Source organism: Equus przewalskii, chromosome 21 (genome assembly GCF_037783145.1).
Source record: "Equus przewalskii isolate Varuska chromosome 21, EquPr2, whole genome shotgun sequence".
Taxonomy (NCBI): Eukaryota; Metazoa; Chordata; class Mammalia; order Perissodactyla; family Equidae; genus Equus; species Equus przewalskii.
In genome coordinates, this window is record NC_091851.1 from 25,633,131 (window position 1) to 25,650,556 (window position 17,426).

Sequence of the window (17,426 nt, forward strand, 5' to 3'; positions counted from 1 at the left end):
CAGCCAAGGGCCCCCTCCTGGTGTGTATGTCAGAGAAAGAAGACACTGCAAGGAGTAAGGTACCTATATCAATAATGTATAACTTGAGCTCCAGAGCCAGGGAGAGGAATGTACACTGTGTGGTTTTTGTGCATATATGTAACTGCAAGTGGGCTCAAGTATGCTGTTCTCGTATAGGTTTGTGCTTATCTGTTCCTGTGCCCCTTCTATGTATCCGGCTCTATTCTAGGTGCTAGGGATGTAGCATTGAACAAGACAGAGAAGGTCTCTGTTATCATGGAGCTTATATTCCAGTGAAAGACACAGATAATATACAGTAAATAAAATACATGAGATAAATTTCAAATGATTCTGGAGGGTCAAACTGTGCAGATAGGTGGATATATAAATGCAGTGCATATACTTGTAGATGGACCCATGTTTGAGTCTTGGGTCCATATAGTTATGCTTATTTGTGCCTATGTGTGCAAATGGGCAGCTTTTATGCCTACAATATTTTGTGTTTTAGTATATGTGATTTTATGCATGTGAATGCACACAAGTGAGGTGGTACGTGGAGACATGAGTGCATGAGTGCATGGTTATAATGCCAGCATTTAGCTGTAACTGGAGATGTTCTGAAGTTCCTGTGGCACTCATCAGTGGGCCAGTTAAGGAAATGGCATTTTATGCCTCTGGCATTCAGGGCCCTTTGCCAGCTTCCTCTCTCCCTGTTCCTTCCCACTTTAGAGAGCTCTCTGCGCTTGGCTCCTCTCAGCCCTAGGAGGGCTAAGCCAAGGAAAGGATAGTAACTGACTCATTGAGCCAAGAACTGGAAAGAAGCTGATAATCTGTGTAACCTCCAAAAGTCTGGCTTCCCTACTAGTCCCTGTCCTTTACACTATGAGGGGAAAGAGTCCTGACTTGAAATTAGAGGACCTGAGGATCTATTCTTGGCTCTGCCACTTATTATTGTGTGACCTTGGCCAAGCTACTACATCTCTCGGGGTTTTAGTTACTTCCTTCATAAGTACTCTGGGTAGTAAGGAAGGAGGGGGAGCGCAATGACCTGTAGTAGTTAGGGAGGGCTGTAAGGCTGGTGCCTGAAGGAGGAGGGAAGGCATTCTGAGAAGGGGCAATGGCATGATCAAAAGTGTGGAGGCAGGCTTTGTGTGTAAGGGAAGCCAGGAGGAACCCACTTAGAAAAAAATTTAAACTTCTTACCCTTGCCTACAAGGCCTTATATGATCTGGCTGCTGCCTACCTCTCATTCTTACCTTCCTTCTTGTTTACTATGCTCCAGCCATACTGTCTTCCTTTCTGTTCATTGAATAGGCCAAGCTCTTTACCACCTCAGTGCCTTTCCAGTGTTCTCTCTGCACAGGATACTCTTCCCAAGAATTCCTATAGTTGCCTACTTCTCATTACTCAGGTCTTAGCTCAAATATCACCTCCCCAAGGAGAGACCTTCCCTGACCATCTTATTTAAAGAAGTCATCCTCTAGTGTCTATAGATATTTAAAATGCACATACACTTTGACCTAACAATTTCACTCGTAGTAATTCATCCTACAGAGATATTTGCAAGTGAGTAAAATTACATATGAATAAAGATATTTATTGAAGCATTTATTTGTTAAGTAAATTATAGCATGTATAAACAATGGAACCATTATGCAGATGACAAAGAAAAGGAAACAGCACTATAAGTCTTGATGGAGAATGATATCAAGGTGTATTGTTAAATTTAAAAAAAGCAAGATGATCAAGCTCTATACTTAAGATTTATGGAGTTTATTGGATGTATATTATACTCAATAAAAAATATACAGAATAGTGTGTATTGTATGTCATCATGTGTTTAGAAAAAATGAGAATATGTAAACATAAATGCATGTATATATATGCTTGTCTAATAGGCCTGTCCTGTAGTTGAGTAGCTCTTTCCCACCTCTGTCCACCTGGGCTTATTTGGGGACTGTGAGGTGCTTATCTCTCTTCTGAGCAGCATTAAAATTCAATTTTTTAAATTCAATTTTTAAATTTCCATCTTCCGTGATATCCCAAAGACCTTATGAAAGATGCTAACAGTGTAGCCTTCTTCCAAAGTGATTATCTTGGTCACTCCGCACTAGTTCAGTTACCCTACACCCTCCATCCTACTAGGAGTGGCCCTGTTTGCATATTGTCTATTTCTGGAAAGTTGCACAACATTGTAGTAACAGTTGTTGCCGGTAGGCAGGGTGATTGGGGAATAAGGGTGGGAGGGACACTTCTTATTACATATCTTTTCATGCAGTGCCATTTTTATGTATTAGTAATTCAAAAAATAATAAAATTGAAAAAAAAAAACACTGAGGGGAATGTTCTTATAGTTAAGTCTTTATATACTGTCATGAAAGTTCCTTAAGATGTCCCTTTTTTTTTTTCTCTGAGGAAGATTCACCCTGAGCCAACATCTGTGCCAATATTCCTCCATTTTGTATGTAGTCGCTACCACAGCATGGCCACTGACGAGTGGTGTAGGTCCGCACCGGGAACTAAACCCAGGCCACCAAAGCAGAGTGCGCCAAACCCAACCATGAGGCCACAGGGCTGGCCCCAAGGTGTCTTTTTAAAAAGTGTTTCTCCTCTGTCATTCATGATTATATCATTCTTTATCTCCTTCATAATACTTATCATAATCTGAAATTATCTTGGTTGTATTTGTTACTTGTGTATTTCCTGCACTATCATTGGAATATAAGCTCCATGTTGTCAGGGATCTTGCTTATCTTGTTCATCAGTGCCTTATTTCTATACATGTATAGAGCACATAGTAGTTGTTGAATAAGCAAATGAACAAATGAAGGAATGACTGAAGGAAACCAGCCTGAAGCCTGAGGAGGAGTGCGAGGCAAGGCCGAGGAGGTAGACAGAAATCAGCTGATAGAGGGTGGTGACTTGGGTACAAGTGATCTAGAGAGCCCCCTTTGAATAATACCAATGCAGCCTTGACACTGTGCTTAGGAAGAATCACATCTGTGATATCATTTCTCCTTAACACATCCCTAGGATGGAAGAGAAGGGTCCGTCATCCCATTTTATCAACCTAAATGAGGCTCAGAGATGGACACTGCATTTTCCAATGACACACAGCTTGTGTATAAAGAATACTTTGAAAGGCCAAAAGTATCTGGTCGGCTCAAGGTGTGGTGGCAGATGGCAAATGACCTTCACAGGACATTTCCAGGCCTTGGTGTTACTGAATGGATTTTATGACTCTTCCTATTTGTTGTTTGGGGAAGAAGTTATACTCCTTAATGACTGGTTCTTTCTGATGTATCTCAGGGAGGGCAATGAGCCAGAGGAGACCACCCAGATCACATACCGTGAACTTTTGGTCCAAGTGTGTCAGTTCAGCAATGTTCTCCGAAAACAGGGTGAGTGTTGGGATATGAGAAGGGGACTGGAGGGTCTGGCCTTGGGGTATCTGAGGACTTGGGGAAGGTAGATAAGGAATGAAAGGATTCTGGTAACAGGGGAACAGAAAAGGTCAGCTGGGAGGGTGGTAGCTGGATGAGAGGGAGCGAGTAGCAGCAGGAAGGGTCCATGGTCGATGGTCTGTGTCCTTTACCTGCAGGCATTCGGAAGGGTGACCGAGTGGCCATCTACATGCCCATGATACTGGAGCTTGTGGTGGCCATGCTGGCGTGTGCCCGCCTTGGGGCTCTGCACTCCATTGTGGTAGGAATTTGGGCTGGAAAAAGGGGCCTGGTGGGGGATGGGGCTCTGGAGAAGTAGGTTGGGCCTGGATGATGGAGGATCTTAAGAACCAGACTAAGGAGTTTAGAATGTTTGTGTCATAGGTTCCATATCAGTTACCCAGTTTCTTCTAGGACCCTGGCTTAGAGACCCTGAAGGTTTTATGAGTGACTCCTTTCCTTGTTCATGCAATCCCTGGGTCTTCCTCTCCTTCAGTCTTTCTTCCCTTTCCTAGTTTGCAGGCTTCTCTGCAGAGTCTCTGTGTGAACGGATTCTGGATTCCAGCTGCAGCCTTCTCATCACTACAGGTGACTAATTCTCTCACCCCTTCTCCAGAACCCCCACACCGCAAGTCTTGATCTCCAATCAGCTAGTTGGTATTTGGGACTGCTCAGCATAGAGGGTAGGAACTGCTTACCCTTTTTCTCCTGGTTGCACCTTGGTTGAGCTTCTGTCAGCTCAAATCAGCTAGAAGAACCAGAGTCAAGAGACCTACTCAGGAAGGGCTCCATGAATATTGTGCTCACTAGGGTTAAGGGGCTAGGAGTGTGGTGACTTCCTAAGGCCTGGAATGTCTGTTGCTCCCCAAAGATGCCTTCTACAGGGGGGAAAAGCTTGTGAACCTGAAGGAGCTGGCTGACGAGGCCCTGGAGAAATGTCGGGAAAAGTAAGTGTGTTTGGCTGGTTGGGTAATGCTCTGGGTTAACTGGACCTTTCCCCAGTGCCAAGTTCCCTTTGTCCCCCCTACCATAGATGGACATGGGCGGGTCCTGCCAAATTCTCTCTTGAGCCAACCAGCCCACCACTTCAGGCTTTTCTTTCCTCCAGGGGTTTCCCAGTGATATGCTGCATTGTGGTCAAGCACCTGGGGCGGGAAGAGCTGGGCACAGGTGACTCTCCCAGTCAGTCTCCCCCAATTAAGAGGCCATGCCGGGATATACAGGTGAGTCTGTTACTGCTGTGCCCTCCTCTGGGCTCAAATTGGCTCCCTCTTCCTTCCCAGGAAGTTCCTGATGTCTTTCTTTGCTTCCTGAATGCTGAGGATCTGGGAGCAATCCCAGGAATGCCTCCTCTGGCAGGGCTGGCTGGGAGTTGGGGGACTTTGACCTTGAATGTAGATAGGAAGCCCCTTGCCTTGGGAACTTAGTGTGAGAGATTGTGAGGGAGACTCCCGTATTGGTTAAGGTATCTTGATAGGCACAAGGGACCCTCAGGGCTTGGACTTGGATTAGAAATGGGCTGACCTGGGTGACTATATGTAGTCATCTTGATTACCGGGTTGTAATCTTCATTACTGGGCTACCTGTGTATTCCCACCATGGAAGGTCCAGGATTTTGGCCCTCAAGATATGGGCCCTTGTTAGCTTTAGATCCAGTGCTCCTGGTGGAAATAGTGGAAAGGCCCAATGGTGGCCTCCCGGTCAAACAGGCATGAGAATGAAAGCTCCAGCATCCAGAAGGACAGTGTTCCTGAGCTTCTGTGACATAAGGAGCCTTGAGTAGTCTTAGGGCTAGAGAAGCTGACGGGAGACCCCAGTCGGCATTAGGGGTTCTGAGTGTACAGGGGCTGGGAATAGGATCAGGAAAATGGAGGCTGGGACGACCAGTGAGAAGGGAGCCTGAGGGAAAGGAGGCAACCAGAGGTTTGGGGCACACTGACTCTTCCATCCCACTCCCCTACACTCAGACCCTGCTCACTTCCCTTTCCGTGGGCTCTTGACAGGGTAAGCCGAAAGAGAAACCCACGCGCATCTGGCCCCAGGTATCCTCCTCTGCCATGGGCACTGCTTCCCTGTTTGCTTGACAGTGTGTCCAACTGCTCTTTGCCTGTTTTCCCCATTGTGGTGGCTGCCAGACCTAACCCCCTTCTCTCTGTTCCTGGGTCCTTTGCCATCTAAGTCACTCTAAAGGGTAGTGAAACCTAATGCCTGTTGCTACCTCTCTGAACTGGCATAGATTGTAGATCTCAGAGAGGTAGCAACAGACATCACATTTCATTCCTGCTGTTGCTCAGGACCTTTGTGGAGAGAGGACCAAGAAACCTGTCAGAAAGTTTTTACTGTGTGCTTAGCTGGGGTGGAGCCAGGAGAGACAGGAGGAAGAGCAGGCAGAGGAGGTACAGACCTTGACTTTGGAAATGCACCATGAAGTTGGGGAGTTAGATGTGTATTACAAATGAAAACCTAAGTTTTATATAGGACAGCAGAGAAGATTCCTAAATACGTTTATATACTACTTTGGGATTTATAAACTACATATGAACTCTGATATAATTAAGTGCTAAATTGAAGAAAAGTTACATTGCACGTGGTTCTAAGAAGGGAGATCCCCAAGAAGGGACTCAAAACAGATTAGTATAGAGGAGAGACTGGGCTTGGAATCCAGAGACCAATTTTTACCTGTATGACCTTGAATAAGTCACCTCTTCTCTCTGGGTTTCAGTTTCCTTGTTAGTAATAGAGAGATGATAATATATGCTTAAAAGGAAACCACTTCCTTCACCAAAACAAACCATAAAATCCACTATTCCTCTGAGTTTTACCACCCTCCATAGGGTGTCTTACTCTAAATCTGCTAGGATTAACCTCTTAGGCTAATGGTAATTATAATCCCCTTTTCGTTATTCTCATTAGCGTGATGGAGACAGAGCTGATTCCCAGGAGACACTGCTTTCCTTTTAAAACTCAGACAGGGACCTAAGACTTTTCTCTTGAAAGAAGTAACAAACTTAGTGGTTAGAGTGTAGGCAATGGACCCAGACTACTTGGGTTCAATTCCTAGCTCTGTCAACTGCTGCTGTGGGAGCTTGGGCAAGTTACTTAAGTTCTCTTGCCTCAGTTTCCCCTCTGTAAAGTAAAGATAATAATTGTACCTACCTGATAGGGTTTTGTCAATATAGTAAAGTGTTCGGCACGTAGTAACTACACCATAAATGTTATCTTTTATTACTTTTAACATAGGAGACAGATTGGCATTTTTAAAAGGGAAACCAGAAAAGAAATAGAATCGTGTAATTCTTAATACCGGAGACTCTTGGGCCACAAGCTCCTGGATTTTTGTTTCCTGGAGGTAAAAGCAATCAGTTACCAAAAAAACAAAGACCATAAAAATAGGCTTACAAAGTCTAGGTTTGTTGGTCTGAGAATTGCAATCAAAGCTGCAGAAATCTTGTCAGAGCTCCAGACCCCCTTAGGCTATCTTAAAATAGCTCTACCTTCTTAAGCTATCTTCAAGGGAGAATCTGGCACATTTGCAGGTGTCCTGTTCAACCATATCACCTATGAGCTTCCTCAAGTTCTTCTCTCACACGTGGCAGCTGTCCTCCCTGAGGCTATCCTGGTTCAAGGACAAAGGCCAACTTCTCAACTCTCATTTCAGAAAATTAAAACCTTTTCCTGGTTCAGAGCTCTGGGCCCTCACAGGCACACACCTAATTCACAATCAAAGTTTGCACCACTAATTAAGCTCACCCTGCTTCCTGGTGCTGGTTATTGGTGCCACACCTGGAGTACTCCCCACCCTTCTTACCCACACACCCACAGAGGAAACAGTTTTACAAGATTACGGGAGTTCCCTCATTGCCACGGTGTAACTATGCCTTGCCCTTACATATACCTACTGCCTTTTCTATGACGATTCACACCAGTGCTATAGACCAGCACCATTTGCCCAAAGCAATATTGACATACTTCTGCTTAAATACATTAATGCCCTCATCTCAAGTAGATCATTTGGCAGGAAAAAAAAAGTGTCCACGTGACAATGTGTGTGTAGATCCATATGGCTATTCCACTAAAAAATAGGGTGTATTTTTATGTTTTCTAGCTGTGGGCAGCTTCTCTCTCTTCTTTCTTTTTCTTCTTTTTATTTTTAATGGTGCCTCACTTGACCTGGGCTAGTCATTCTTCTGATGCTTACGAGCCAGAAACTTAAAATTCTCTAGGGTAAGGAGCAGATAATACAGAAAGAGGGGTGTGGTTGGAGAGTTATTTCATAAGGTATGTGTCTAACACTTTGGGTTTTTTTTTATTTGTTTGGTTGTTTTATGAGAAAGATTAGCCCTGAGCTAACATCTGCCACCAGTCCTCTTTTTTGGCTGAGGAAGACTGGCCCTGAGCTAACATCCGTGCCCATCTTCCTGTACTTTATATGTGGGACGCCTGCCACAGCATAGCTTGACAAGCATTGCATAGGTCTGCACCCAGGATCCAGGCTGGCGAACCCCGGGCCACCGAGGCAGAGCATGCGAACTTAACCGCTGCACCACCCACCCAGCCCCCTCACTTTGGGGTTTTTTTAACCAAAGATGCACACAATAAATTAGCATATAGCCATATAATGGGAATAAGATGTTTCTCTTACACTATAATGTCTACCTGCCAGCCAGGGCCATTGAACATACAAGAAGCTAATGAATGTAAAAGGGCTTTGTGACAGCTAAAGCAAACCCCAAACAGTTCCCATCATCACACCCTTAAATTCATCTCCCAGGGGAGTTCAGTGGAACTGAACTAGCTTCTATGCTTCCTGACATTCATCAGTCTTCCCTACCCCCCAGGACAATCCAAGGCTTAATGTTTACTAGGTAGTACCTTTCTTTTTTGATGTTCTCCAAATCCTGTGAGACCATTAGGGCAAGAATGACTATCCTTGGGGTGGGCCCAGTGGCACAGCAATTAAGTTCACATGTTCTGCTTCCGCAGCCTGGGGTTTGCTGGTTCAGATCCCAGGTGCGGACCTATACATCGCTTGTCAAGCCATGCTGTGGCAGGCGTCCCACATATAAAGTAAAGGAAAATGGGCATGGATGTTAGCTCAGGGCCAGTCTTCCTCAGCAAAAAAGAGGAGGATTGGTGGCAGATGTTAGCTCAGGGCTAATCTTCCTCAAAAAAAGAATGACTATCCTCATTTTAAAAAGAAGTGAATTGAGGTAAAGTGACTTACCCAAGGTCATATATAGCTAGGAAGTAGCAGAACTGGGATTGAAATCCAGTGAACTTGTCCAGTTTTTGGACAAATTCAGGGACTCCAACTTCACTTGGCAAAGAGTAGAGTCAGAAAACTGGTTGTTCAAAGAGGTGATATAACCAGCAAAGTAAACCAGTTTCAAGGAGAGTTTAGAAAGATTTCAGGATGACAGACCCAGAAGTAGTTGTGAAAGGCACTCCAATATAGGGGGACATCTCTCTACTGGGAGAAATCCACCTTGGTCCTTCTCCACTGACGTAAAGCAAGGCTTCCTGCTGAATGGAACTCAAGCAGATATTTTTATGGGAAACCCATTGGTACCAGTGGTGTAAAGGCAGGGGCAGAGCTAGGGTAGGAACCTCCAGATGTGGATGAGGTCTGGACATGCAGGAAAAGGTGCTTGGACCAAGATCTGTTGACTTCTTTTGCTACTAACAGGGCCAGGTGCCCACCTCACCTGCAGGCTCTGACTAATTTTGCATTTCTGAATTGTGTGGTGTTTGCATCCCTGCTGATGAGCCACTAGTCCCATAAGTACATATGTGTGTATGCAGGCCTGTGTGTGCATATTCATTCATCCAACAAAAATTTACTGAGTGCCTTTTGAGTGCCAGGCATTTTGTTAGGTGTTGGGGATATAGGAAAAAAATAAAAGACACATGCCACTGCACTCATAGAGATCACTATCTAGTTGGGAAGACAGTAATCAAGCAAACAACTAAATAAAACAACTGGAAATATGTTCTGTGTGGGAAAGCAATATGGTGCTGTGATCAAGAATAATAGTGAGGATGGGAGTGGGAATCTACCAGATGCTGTTCAGGGAAAGCCTTTCCAAGAAGGTGACATTTAAGCTTAGAATTGAAGGATGAGAAAAGAACAACCAAAGGACCCTCCTCAGTCTGAATCCAGGTGAGGGGAGCTCTGCAGCAGGGTGCTGGGACTACCCAGAAAGCCTGCTATTCTGTTTTCGTTCTCTCTGCCCCATTCCACCCTTTCCAGGGTCCTCCTTCCTCCCAGCACTTCCGTCAGGAGTCCCATCCCAGCCCCTCCAGGTGCCAGGGAGGAGTTTCTCCTGACCCCATCTTGAGCTGTTGAGTTCTTCCCTGCCCATTCTTGTCTTCCTCCCCCTGCAGATCTCCTGGAACCAGGGGGTTGACTTTTGGTGGCATGAACTCATGAAAGAGGCAGGGGATGAGTGTGAGCCTGAGTGGTGTGATGCTGAGGACCCACTCTTCATCCTGTACACCAGTGGCTCCACAGGCAAACCCAAGGCAAGTATGTGTGTTTGTGTACTGTGTAGGGGTGAGAAATGAGTTTCTGAGGAAGCATGTAATGACATGAATTTTACTCTGCAACCCTGAGTTTCAGAAAAGTCACATTACCTTTTCTAAATCAAATTAAGACATAAATCCTTAATCACTAGATGGTGAGGCCCAGGATGAGACAGTTCAGGTGGGGACTTTCATGGTGCCCAGAAAAAGAGAAAAGGATCAGTCCATTGGTTAACATTGATGTCCCTTGCTCATGCTCACATGGTTTGATTGAAGGAAAGGTGCCATGTCAACTCAAGGCCAAGGGTAGGCACAAGGAGTCCTTTGTATTCCTAGACTATAGCTCTTAGAGTTCAGTTCCTTCCACATGCGACACTATTAACATCTAGCCCCTCCTAGGGCACAGTGTGGGAGCCATAAACACTTAAGAAAACTCTTGACTCCTCCATTGACTTGAAAGATATATTACTCTACCTTCCACTCACTGCACCCCTAAATTCTTCTCTCCACTTGCTTTGGAATATCCCTCATTGGGCCTTTAGAAACACAATTTTGGCCTCTCTTTCCTTGAGGTGGGGTATTGATGGAGTAAGCAAAGAAGATTCTTTTTTTTTTTTCCATTCCCACTCTGTCAATGTATAATTGAGTGTGTGTGTGCAAATACATAACAAAGACACTATTAGATGTGAGTGTCCTAGAAGTGTTTGTGCGTGAGAGTGATGTGGGTGGCTCAGAAATACCATCTTAGGGTATGGGTGTGAATGATGGACTGACTATACATGTGTGTGAGTGTGAGATGGGAACATGGAGAAAAGTGGATGGAAGGGAGATGGATGTTACAAAAGGGGTGCTGGCAGGGCCAGAATCCCTGAGGAAGATCTTCCTCTAGCTCTGCCCAGCCTGCATCTGGTGGTCAGTGGGGGTGAGACCAAGGCCCCAACCTGAGGTCCTATTTTTCCCCAGGGTGTGGTACACACAGTTGGGGGCTACATGCTCTATGTGGCCACAACCTTCAAGTACGTGTTTGACTTCCACGCGGAGGATGTGTTCTGGTGCACAGCAGACATTGGCTGGATCACTGGCCATTCCTATGTCACCTATGGGCCACTGGCCAACGGTGCTACCAGTGTTTTGGTAAGAAGGGAACTGGGACCCATGGCTGCCTGGCCTACTTAGGGGATAGACAAGATGATCCTGGGTGACTACCTCCCAAGGCCACTTGGTCTAGAGGCAGGGGGACTTACATAATGACCTGTTTCCTAGAGAAAGAGGAGTTCTGAGAGGGTTGTGTATCATGATTGGGAAGGTCTCTTGGATTGTCTGGTAAGGGAATGAAGACACTGGTTTGTCAGAAAGGGCAAGAGACTGAGCCTGAGGGTACAGGAGGGGAATGGAGGAACTATTGGGAAGGACCGGGAATGACCAGCCTTCACTGGGGTCAGTTTGAGGGGATCCCCACATACCCGGATGTGAGCCGCCTGTGGAGTATCGTGGACAAGTACAAGGTGACCAAGTTCTACACAGCACCCACAGCTATCCGCCTGCTCATGAAGTTTGGAGATGAGCCTGTCACCAAGTGAGACCCCTCCCCAGCTGCTGCCCCATGGGTGTCCCTCAGAGCTGGGTGCTGGCCTTTTTGCACAGTCTTTTCCATTCCATTGTTCCAACTCCCAGGCCTGGAATAGGGGAGGGGGCAGGAGAAGAGCCTGGGCATGTCTTCCTGGTTCCCAGTGGTTCTCAGAGCCTTCCTCTCTTTCCACTCCCCTGCCCAAGGCATAGCCGGGCATCCTTACAGGTGCTAGGCACAGTGGGTGAACCAATCAACCCTGAGGCCTGGCTTTGGTACCACCAGGTGGTAGGTGCCCAGCGCTGCCCTATCGTGGACACCTTCTGGCAGACAGAGACAGTGAGTAAGGGGTTCAGAAGGATGGGGCTCAGGGACAGTATAGGAAGACTGACTCAAATTTCTGATCTCTGACTTCCACAGGGTGGCCATATGCTGACACCCCTCCCTGGTGCCACACCAATGAAGCCTGGTTCTGCTGTGAGTGAGGCTCCCTTGGCTGGTCCTGGCCTAGGCAGTAGTAGAGTCTTGGGGCATTTGGCCTAGGTAGAGGGTGGGGGACTGGACTGATATGTGTGAGGAATTTGAAGCTCTAGGGCTCCTTGGGAGAGGTAGAGAGTTGAGTCAGAGTTGCCTCATTCCTCTCCTTGGATCCTGTCTCCTGTTTGCTTCTAGACCTTCCCGTTCTTTGGTGTAGCTCCTGCAATCCTGAATGAGTCTGGGGAAGAGCTGGAAGGTGAAGCTGAAGGTTATCTGGTGAGGCCCTGGCCCTTGGGGGTTTTTGAGGAGGAGGTGGGAAGGGTCCACCAAGGGGTACTGTACTTGTTTCAGAGTTTAGAACCTAATCTCTCCTGGTAGCTGCTTGTGGCAAAAATTCAAGGGTTGAAGGTTATCGTCTGGTCTGCGGAGAGACCCTGGGGGGAATCCTTCAGATACTTTGCCTGCCTCTCTGCGTCTTGGCCCATGTGGCTCTTAAGGGCTCTGCTCAAAGATTCCTGATGGTGCCTTTTTGGGTCTGGAAGACATAGTCCCAACTCTTCCTTTGCAAACATTCTAGTGTGAAAGGAGGCTTCATAAACATAGTGGAAAATCATAATAGGCTCTGGAGTCAACCTGCCTGGGTTCAAATCCTGGCTCTGCCTCTTCTGTGACCTCATGTAAGTTACCTAACCCCTCTGAACCTAAATTTTCTCATTTATAAAATAGAGTTATAATAGTACCTTTGTCTCCTAAAATTAGATAATCCATGTGAAGGGTTTGGCACAGAACCTAACAGTTAGTGCTTGATAAATGTTAGTTGTTGTTGTGATTGTTATATTAGTACTTATAAAGAGATCATCAGTTCCCACCCTCCACCCCACTTCATTTTTACTGATAGTAAGTTAGTAACAATGGCAGGACTTGAATCCAGGCCTTCTGACGCTTAGCCTAGAATTCCATCCATCCCATCAGTCTGCTGCCATAGGACATTATTGATTGGGGCAATAACTATTTACTAATGTGTAGGTCCGATATTTTTATATGACTATTTTCATTTGCATCAAACTGGATCGGCTTTCCTGAAGGATTACCCAAAAGGAGACAAACTTACTAAATGCTTATCACTAATAGAATATTGTGCTAGGCAACTTCCACATAATATTAATTCTCACAATCACTTTGGGAGGTAGAGATGATTTTCTCTGGTTTACAGATGAAAATTCTGAAGCTCAGAGAGGTAAAGTTACTTACCTGAGGTCACACAGCTAGTAAGTGGCAGAGCTTGGATTCCAAGGCTAGATTGTTTATCTCCAAGGCCTGTACTTTGTCTTACTTTTCAGGAATGGCATTCAGGCCATTTCTCCTCAGTTTGAGAAAAGCTCTGATTGTCTTCCAGTGAGACAGCATAGAGGATGTAACTACTGTGCCTTCCTCACTCCTCAGGTGTTCAAGCAGCCCTGGCCAGGAATCATGCGCACAGTCTATGGGAACCATGAACGCTTTGAGACCACCTACTTTAAGAAGTTTCCTGGCTACTATGTGACAGGAGATGGTGAGCCTTGGCTAGCTCCTTCCCACACCTTTCACCAAGACACGTACTTTCCCCTTTCATTTTCAAGAAGAGTTGGCTAGGGGTGAAGAAAAACAGAGAGGGGAACGTCCTATGTGTCCTGTGTGTCAGTGTCTAATATCCAGCAGAGCTACAGAGAAGACTGTAAGAGAAGAAATGAGTGTTGCAAGAAGGGCTCAGCATAGTGCCATCTGAGATTTGATGTATGAGGAAAAAGGTTCTTGTTTCTATTGCTCCTGTGCTAAAAGAGATGGGGCATATGGCAGTGTGTATCACTGTCATGTGTGTCCGCATGTCTGGTGTCTGTGTTTGCCCATGGCCCATCCACCAATCCATTCATTCATTAATATTTATTGAATGCCTATTACATCCAGGTACTGATCTAAGCACAGGGGATATTACCATGAATAAGGTAGACAAGGGTCTTTGCTCTCATGGGGCTTACATTCAAGAGACAATAAACAGCAAACAAGTAAATAAGCTTATCTTAGGTAGTGATAAGTGCTGTGAAGAAAAATAAACAGAGTAATGGGATAAAGAGTGTCTGCAGGGATGGCTACCATACATGAGATGACAGAAGTCTTCTTTGAAGTGACTTTTGACCAGAAGAGTGAGAAGGAGCCAGGCATAGGAATATATGGAGTAAGAGTGAGTGTTCTGTGCAGAGACACAAACTTGAAATATCTGAGGAACAGACTGAAGCCTGTGTGGCTGGAGTGCAGTGAGCAAAGGGAAGAATGTTACATGAAGTTGGAGAGGTAGATAATATAGGGCCTTGTGGGCCATGGTAAGGAGTTTGGATTTTATCCAATGTACAATGGGAGACCTTTAGGGGTTTTAAGCAGAGAAGTGATAACTGATTTACTCTTTAGAAAATAACTTTGCCTTATTTATTTATATTCCATCACTTCTGCCAAATTCTATTGACCATACAGACTAACCCTAGCACAATGAGAAAGACGACTATACAAGGGTATGAATACTAGGAGTTGGAGATCAGTGTGGCCATCTGGGAGCCTGGCTACCACAATGGGCAAGAAGAGAAGCAGGAATACTTGTTAGGAGGCTATTGCCGTGGGTGTGGAAGTCTGGTAAATGGATCATGTGGATCATGTATCCTACTGTGGGGTATTTATTATGTTGTACATTTCTTCTCTTCCCAGGCTGCCGGCGAGATCAGGATGGCTATTACTGGATCACTGGCAGAATTGATGACATGCTGAATGTATCTGGTGAGGGCCAGGGACCATTTTCCCTTATTAGCCCTGTTCTCCCAGCAACTCCTAGCCAAAGCCTTCCAAGAGAGCCAGGGTGTCCTGTGGCCAGACCATACTTGGAGTGAGGCATTCAGTTCTAGGCCCAGGTTTTGGAGGAAGAGTGATAAACAGTGGAATGTGCCTAGAGGAGGGAAACTGGTATGGTGGGGCAACTGTTATGTTGAGCTATGAATGAAGGGCCTTCCCCATTTGACCAGACCAGGACTGCCCTGTAGGCACAGATGGAACAGGGGTCAAGGCAGAGGCTGGGATCTCTCTCATGGCACTTCCTTTCCCTTGACAAGGACACCTGCTGAGCACGGCCGAAGTGGAATCAGCACTTGTGGAACATGAGGCTGTTGCCGAGGCAGCCGTAGTCAGCCACCCTCATCCTGTGAAGGGCGAATGCCTCTACTGTTTTGTCACTCTGTGTGATGGCCACACCTTTAGCCCCACCCTCACAGAGGAGCTCAAGAAGCAGAGTAAGGAAGCCTCCCTGGGCAGGGGCTGCAGGGTCTGTCCTGATGGTCCAGTTACCACAGCAGGTTGGGTGGGGGTGCTGGAGTGAGCTGCTTCCCAAACCACAAACAGATCCCAGGGGGCCTTGGGGCTGATTGTCCTCTTCCCAGTCAGTCTCCACTAGTCTCTCCACCAGGAAAATAATGGCTGACATTTATAGAATCCTTTCTCTCTGCTATCATTGAGCTAAGTAATTTAAATGCATTAATCCATTTAATCCCTATAATCAAGATCTAAGAAATAGATCTTATTTTTATCTTCCTTCTAAAGATGCAGAAATTGAGGCTCAGAGAAGTTAAATCACTTGCCCAAGGCCACACTGCTAGTAAAGTGGGATTTCAACTCAAGCAGGCCATTCTAGAGCTTGAGTTCCATGAAAGTAGATTAAGATAAAATAATAGTAAGTAAAGAGACAGTGTGTTAAAAAGAAAGACAGACAGGCAGTGAGCCTGAGACTAATTCTGTGGCTAGGGACTTGAAAGGGAAATGAGTGGGGAACAAAGCTATCTGTACCTTGGATTTTGGGAGCCTAGCTAAGGGTACTGAAGAAATGCTTAATGATTTGTTGGTTACAGTTAGAGAAAAGATTGGCCCCATTGCCACACCGGATTACATCCAGAATGCACCTGGCTTGCCTAAAACCCGCTCAGGTATGTTCAGAGGCCCCAAGGGTTTGGGAAAGGGATTGGCCAAAGCCCAGTGGTTGTGGAATGTGTGTGGATGGAAGCCTTTGGCAGGGCTGGAGGGGGTCAGTGCTGTCACCAGGTAACCAGAAGCCTGTGGTCTCCCAGGGAAAATCATGAGGCGGGTGCTTCGGAAGATCGCTCAGAATGACCATGACCTGGGGGACATGTCTACTGTGGCTGATCCATCTGTCATCCGCCAGCTCTTCACTCACCGCTGCCTGACCATCCAGTGAACAAGATCCTGCCTTTACTCAGGATTCTCCCTGCTTGGCTTTCCAAAGTTTTGCCCACCCTCCCTGTCCCTATCCAGGAGCTCTGAGGGCCAGTGCTGACCCATACCACCTCCCTCGACCAACTGTCTGAGACCAAGGACCAGCTTTGCCCCTGGGAGGAGGCAACTTACTGTGACTTCCAGGCAGATGGGACAGGACCCAGTTCAGACTCAGGTTGCTGTGCCCCTAGACTGCAAAGAGCCCTTGGAGCCCAGAATAGGGACCTGAAGGTCACGTTCCCAACACAAGTTAAATGTTCAGAGGGCAAGTTGAGGGCCTAGACTGAAAAAGGGAGGCAGCTCTGTAATCCTATGTCACCTCTCAGGAAGCACCAGTACTTATCTTGGACATGCACTTGCTCTTAGAAATGCCTGTTTGTGAGTCCTGGAACAATTGATTATTATTTTTTTAAACACTTTGCTGCTTCTGTTCTGGATCTGAATTCCCTTTTGTGCCAGGTGGCAGTGCTTGTCTGCCCATTTGCTCCAAGAGCTATGCAGGCAGGCTCAGTTTCCAGATCATCTGCTGCTTTGCAGGAGTAAATATGTTTTGTTCGTAGGGCCAGAGGAGCCTGTCTTCCTTGTCCTCTGTTCCCACCCTCCCCAAAAGAAGAGTACTGCCCATGAGGGACACTCTCAGATGAAACTCTCTCTTCTTGCCCCGGTCATGCTCAAGCTCTGTGGTTGTAGGAATAAAGTCTGTGACCTCAAGAAGGCAGTGACTTGTTTTGTTAGGTATCTTACAGGCTGTATACTTGCTAGCTGCTCTGATTTGTGTCAGGGCTGGGAAGGGGAGTGGTTTTACCCAGGAATACCCCAATATCCTCTTTCTAGAACTTTTGGTTTGGGTGGAGCCAGACAGGGTTTCACACATAGGCCCTTTGACAAGCTCCTGAGCTAAGCAGGAAAGCAACTGAAGCCAGTTCACATTTGTGATGTCCCATCATGGTTGCCCTCCCTCCCCAGCTGCTGCCAGGAACCCTCTTTTCTCCCTATGATCCTGTGGGAGCATTACTGAATGACTAAGGATTAGAACTTCAGGGTCCTATCCATAGAGTCTGGGGCTAGGGAGACTCTAATTATAGCCAAGTCACTGCCCCTGCTCCAATCCACCT

At 46.2% G+C, this 17,426-nt stretch overlaps 1 protein-coding gene across 4 annotated transcripts in view; it reads left to right on the forward strand.

The window, feature by feature from the left end:
• ACSS2 (acyl-CoA synthetase short chain family member 2) overlaps positions 1-17,022 on the forward strand; it is a 50,284-nt gene extending 33,262 nt beyond the window's left edge. For 2 of the 4 annotated variants that reach the window (XM_070588171.1, XM_008524507.2), the window contains exons 3-19: positions 3,310-3,401; positions 3,602-3,705; positions 3,959-4,031; positions 4,315-4,390; positions 4,552-4,666; positions 5,447-5,485; positions 9,828-9,965; positions 10,929-11,099; positions 11,408-11,541; positions 11,739-11,871; positions 11,953-12,009; positions 12,205-12,285; positions 13,453-13,561; positions 14,743-14,811; positions 15,141-15,317; positions 15,930-16,004; positions 16,146-17,022. In XM_070588171.1, the coding sequence (XP_070444272.1) occupies positions 3,310-3,401; positions 3,602-3,705; positions 3,959-4,031; positions 4,315-4,390; positions 4,552-4,666; positions 5,447-5,485; positions 9,828-9,965; positions 10,929-11,099; positions 11,408-11,541; positions 11,739-11,871; positions 11,953-12,009; positions 12,205-12,285; positions 13,453-13,561; positions 14,743-14,811; positions 15,141-15,317; positions 15,930-16,004; positions 16,146-16,273 (1,771 nt within the window). In that variant the 3' untranslated portion in view covers positions 16,274-17,022. The remainder of the gene's footprint in view (positions 1-3,309; positions 3,402-3,601; positions 3,706-3,958; positions 4,032-4,314; positions 4,391-4,551; positions 4,667-5,446; positions 5,486-9,827; positions 9,966-10,928; positions 11,100-11,407; positions 11,542-11,738; positions 11,872-11,952; positions 12,010-12,204; positions 12,286-13,452; positions 13,562-14,742; positions 14,812-15,140; positions 15,318-15,929; positions 16,005-16,145) is intronic. The other 2 variants (XM_070588172.1, XM_008524508.2) reach the window with 1 other exon arrangement.
• Positions 17,023-17,426: the final 404 nt, after the last annotated feature.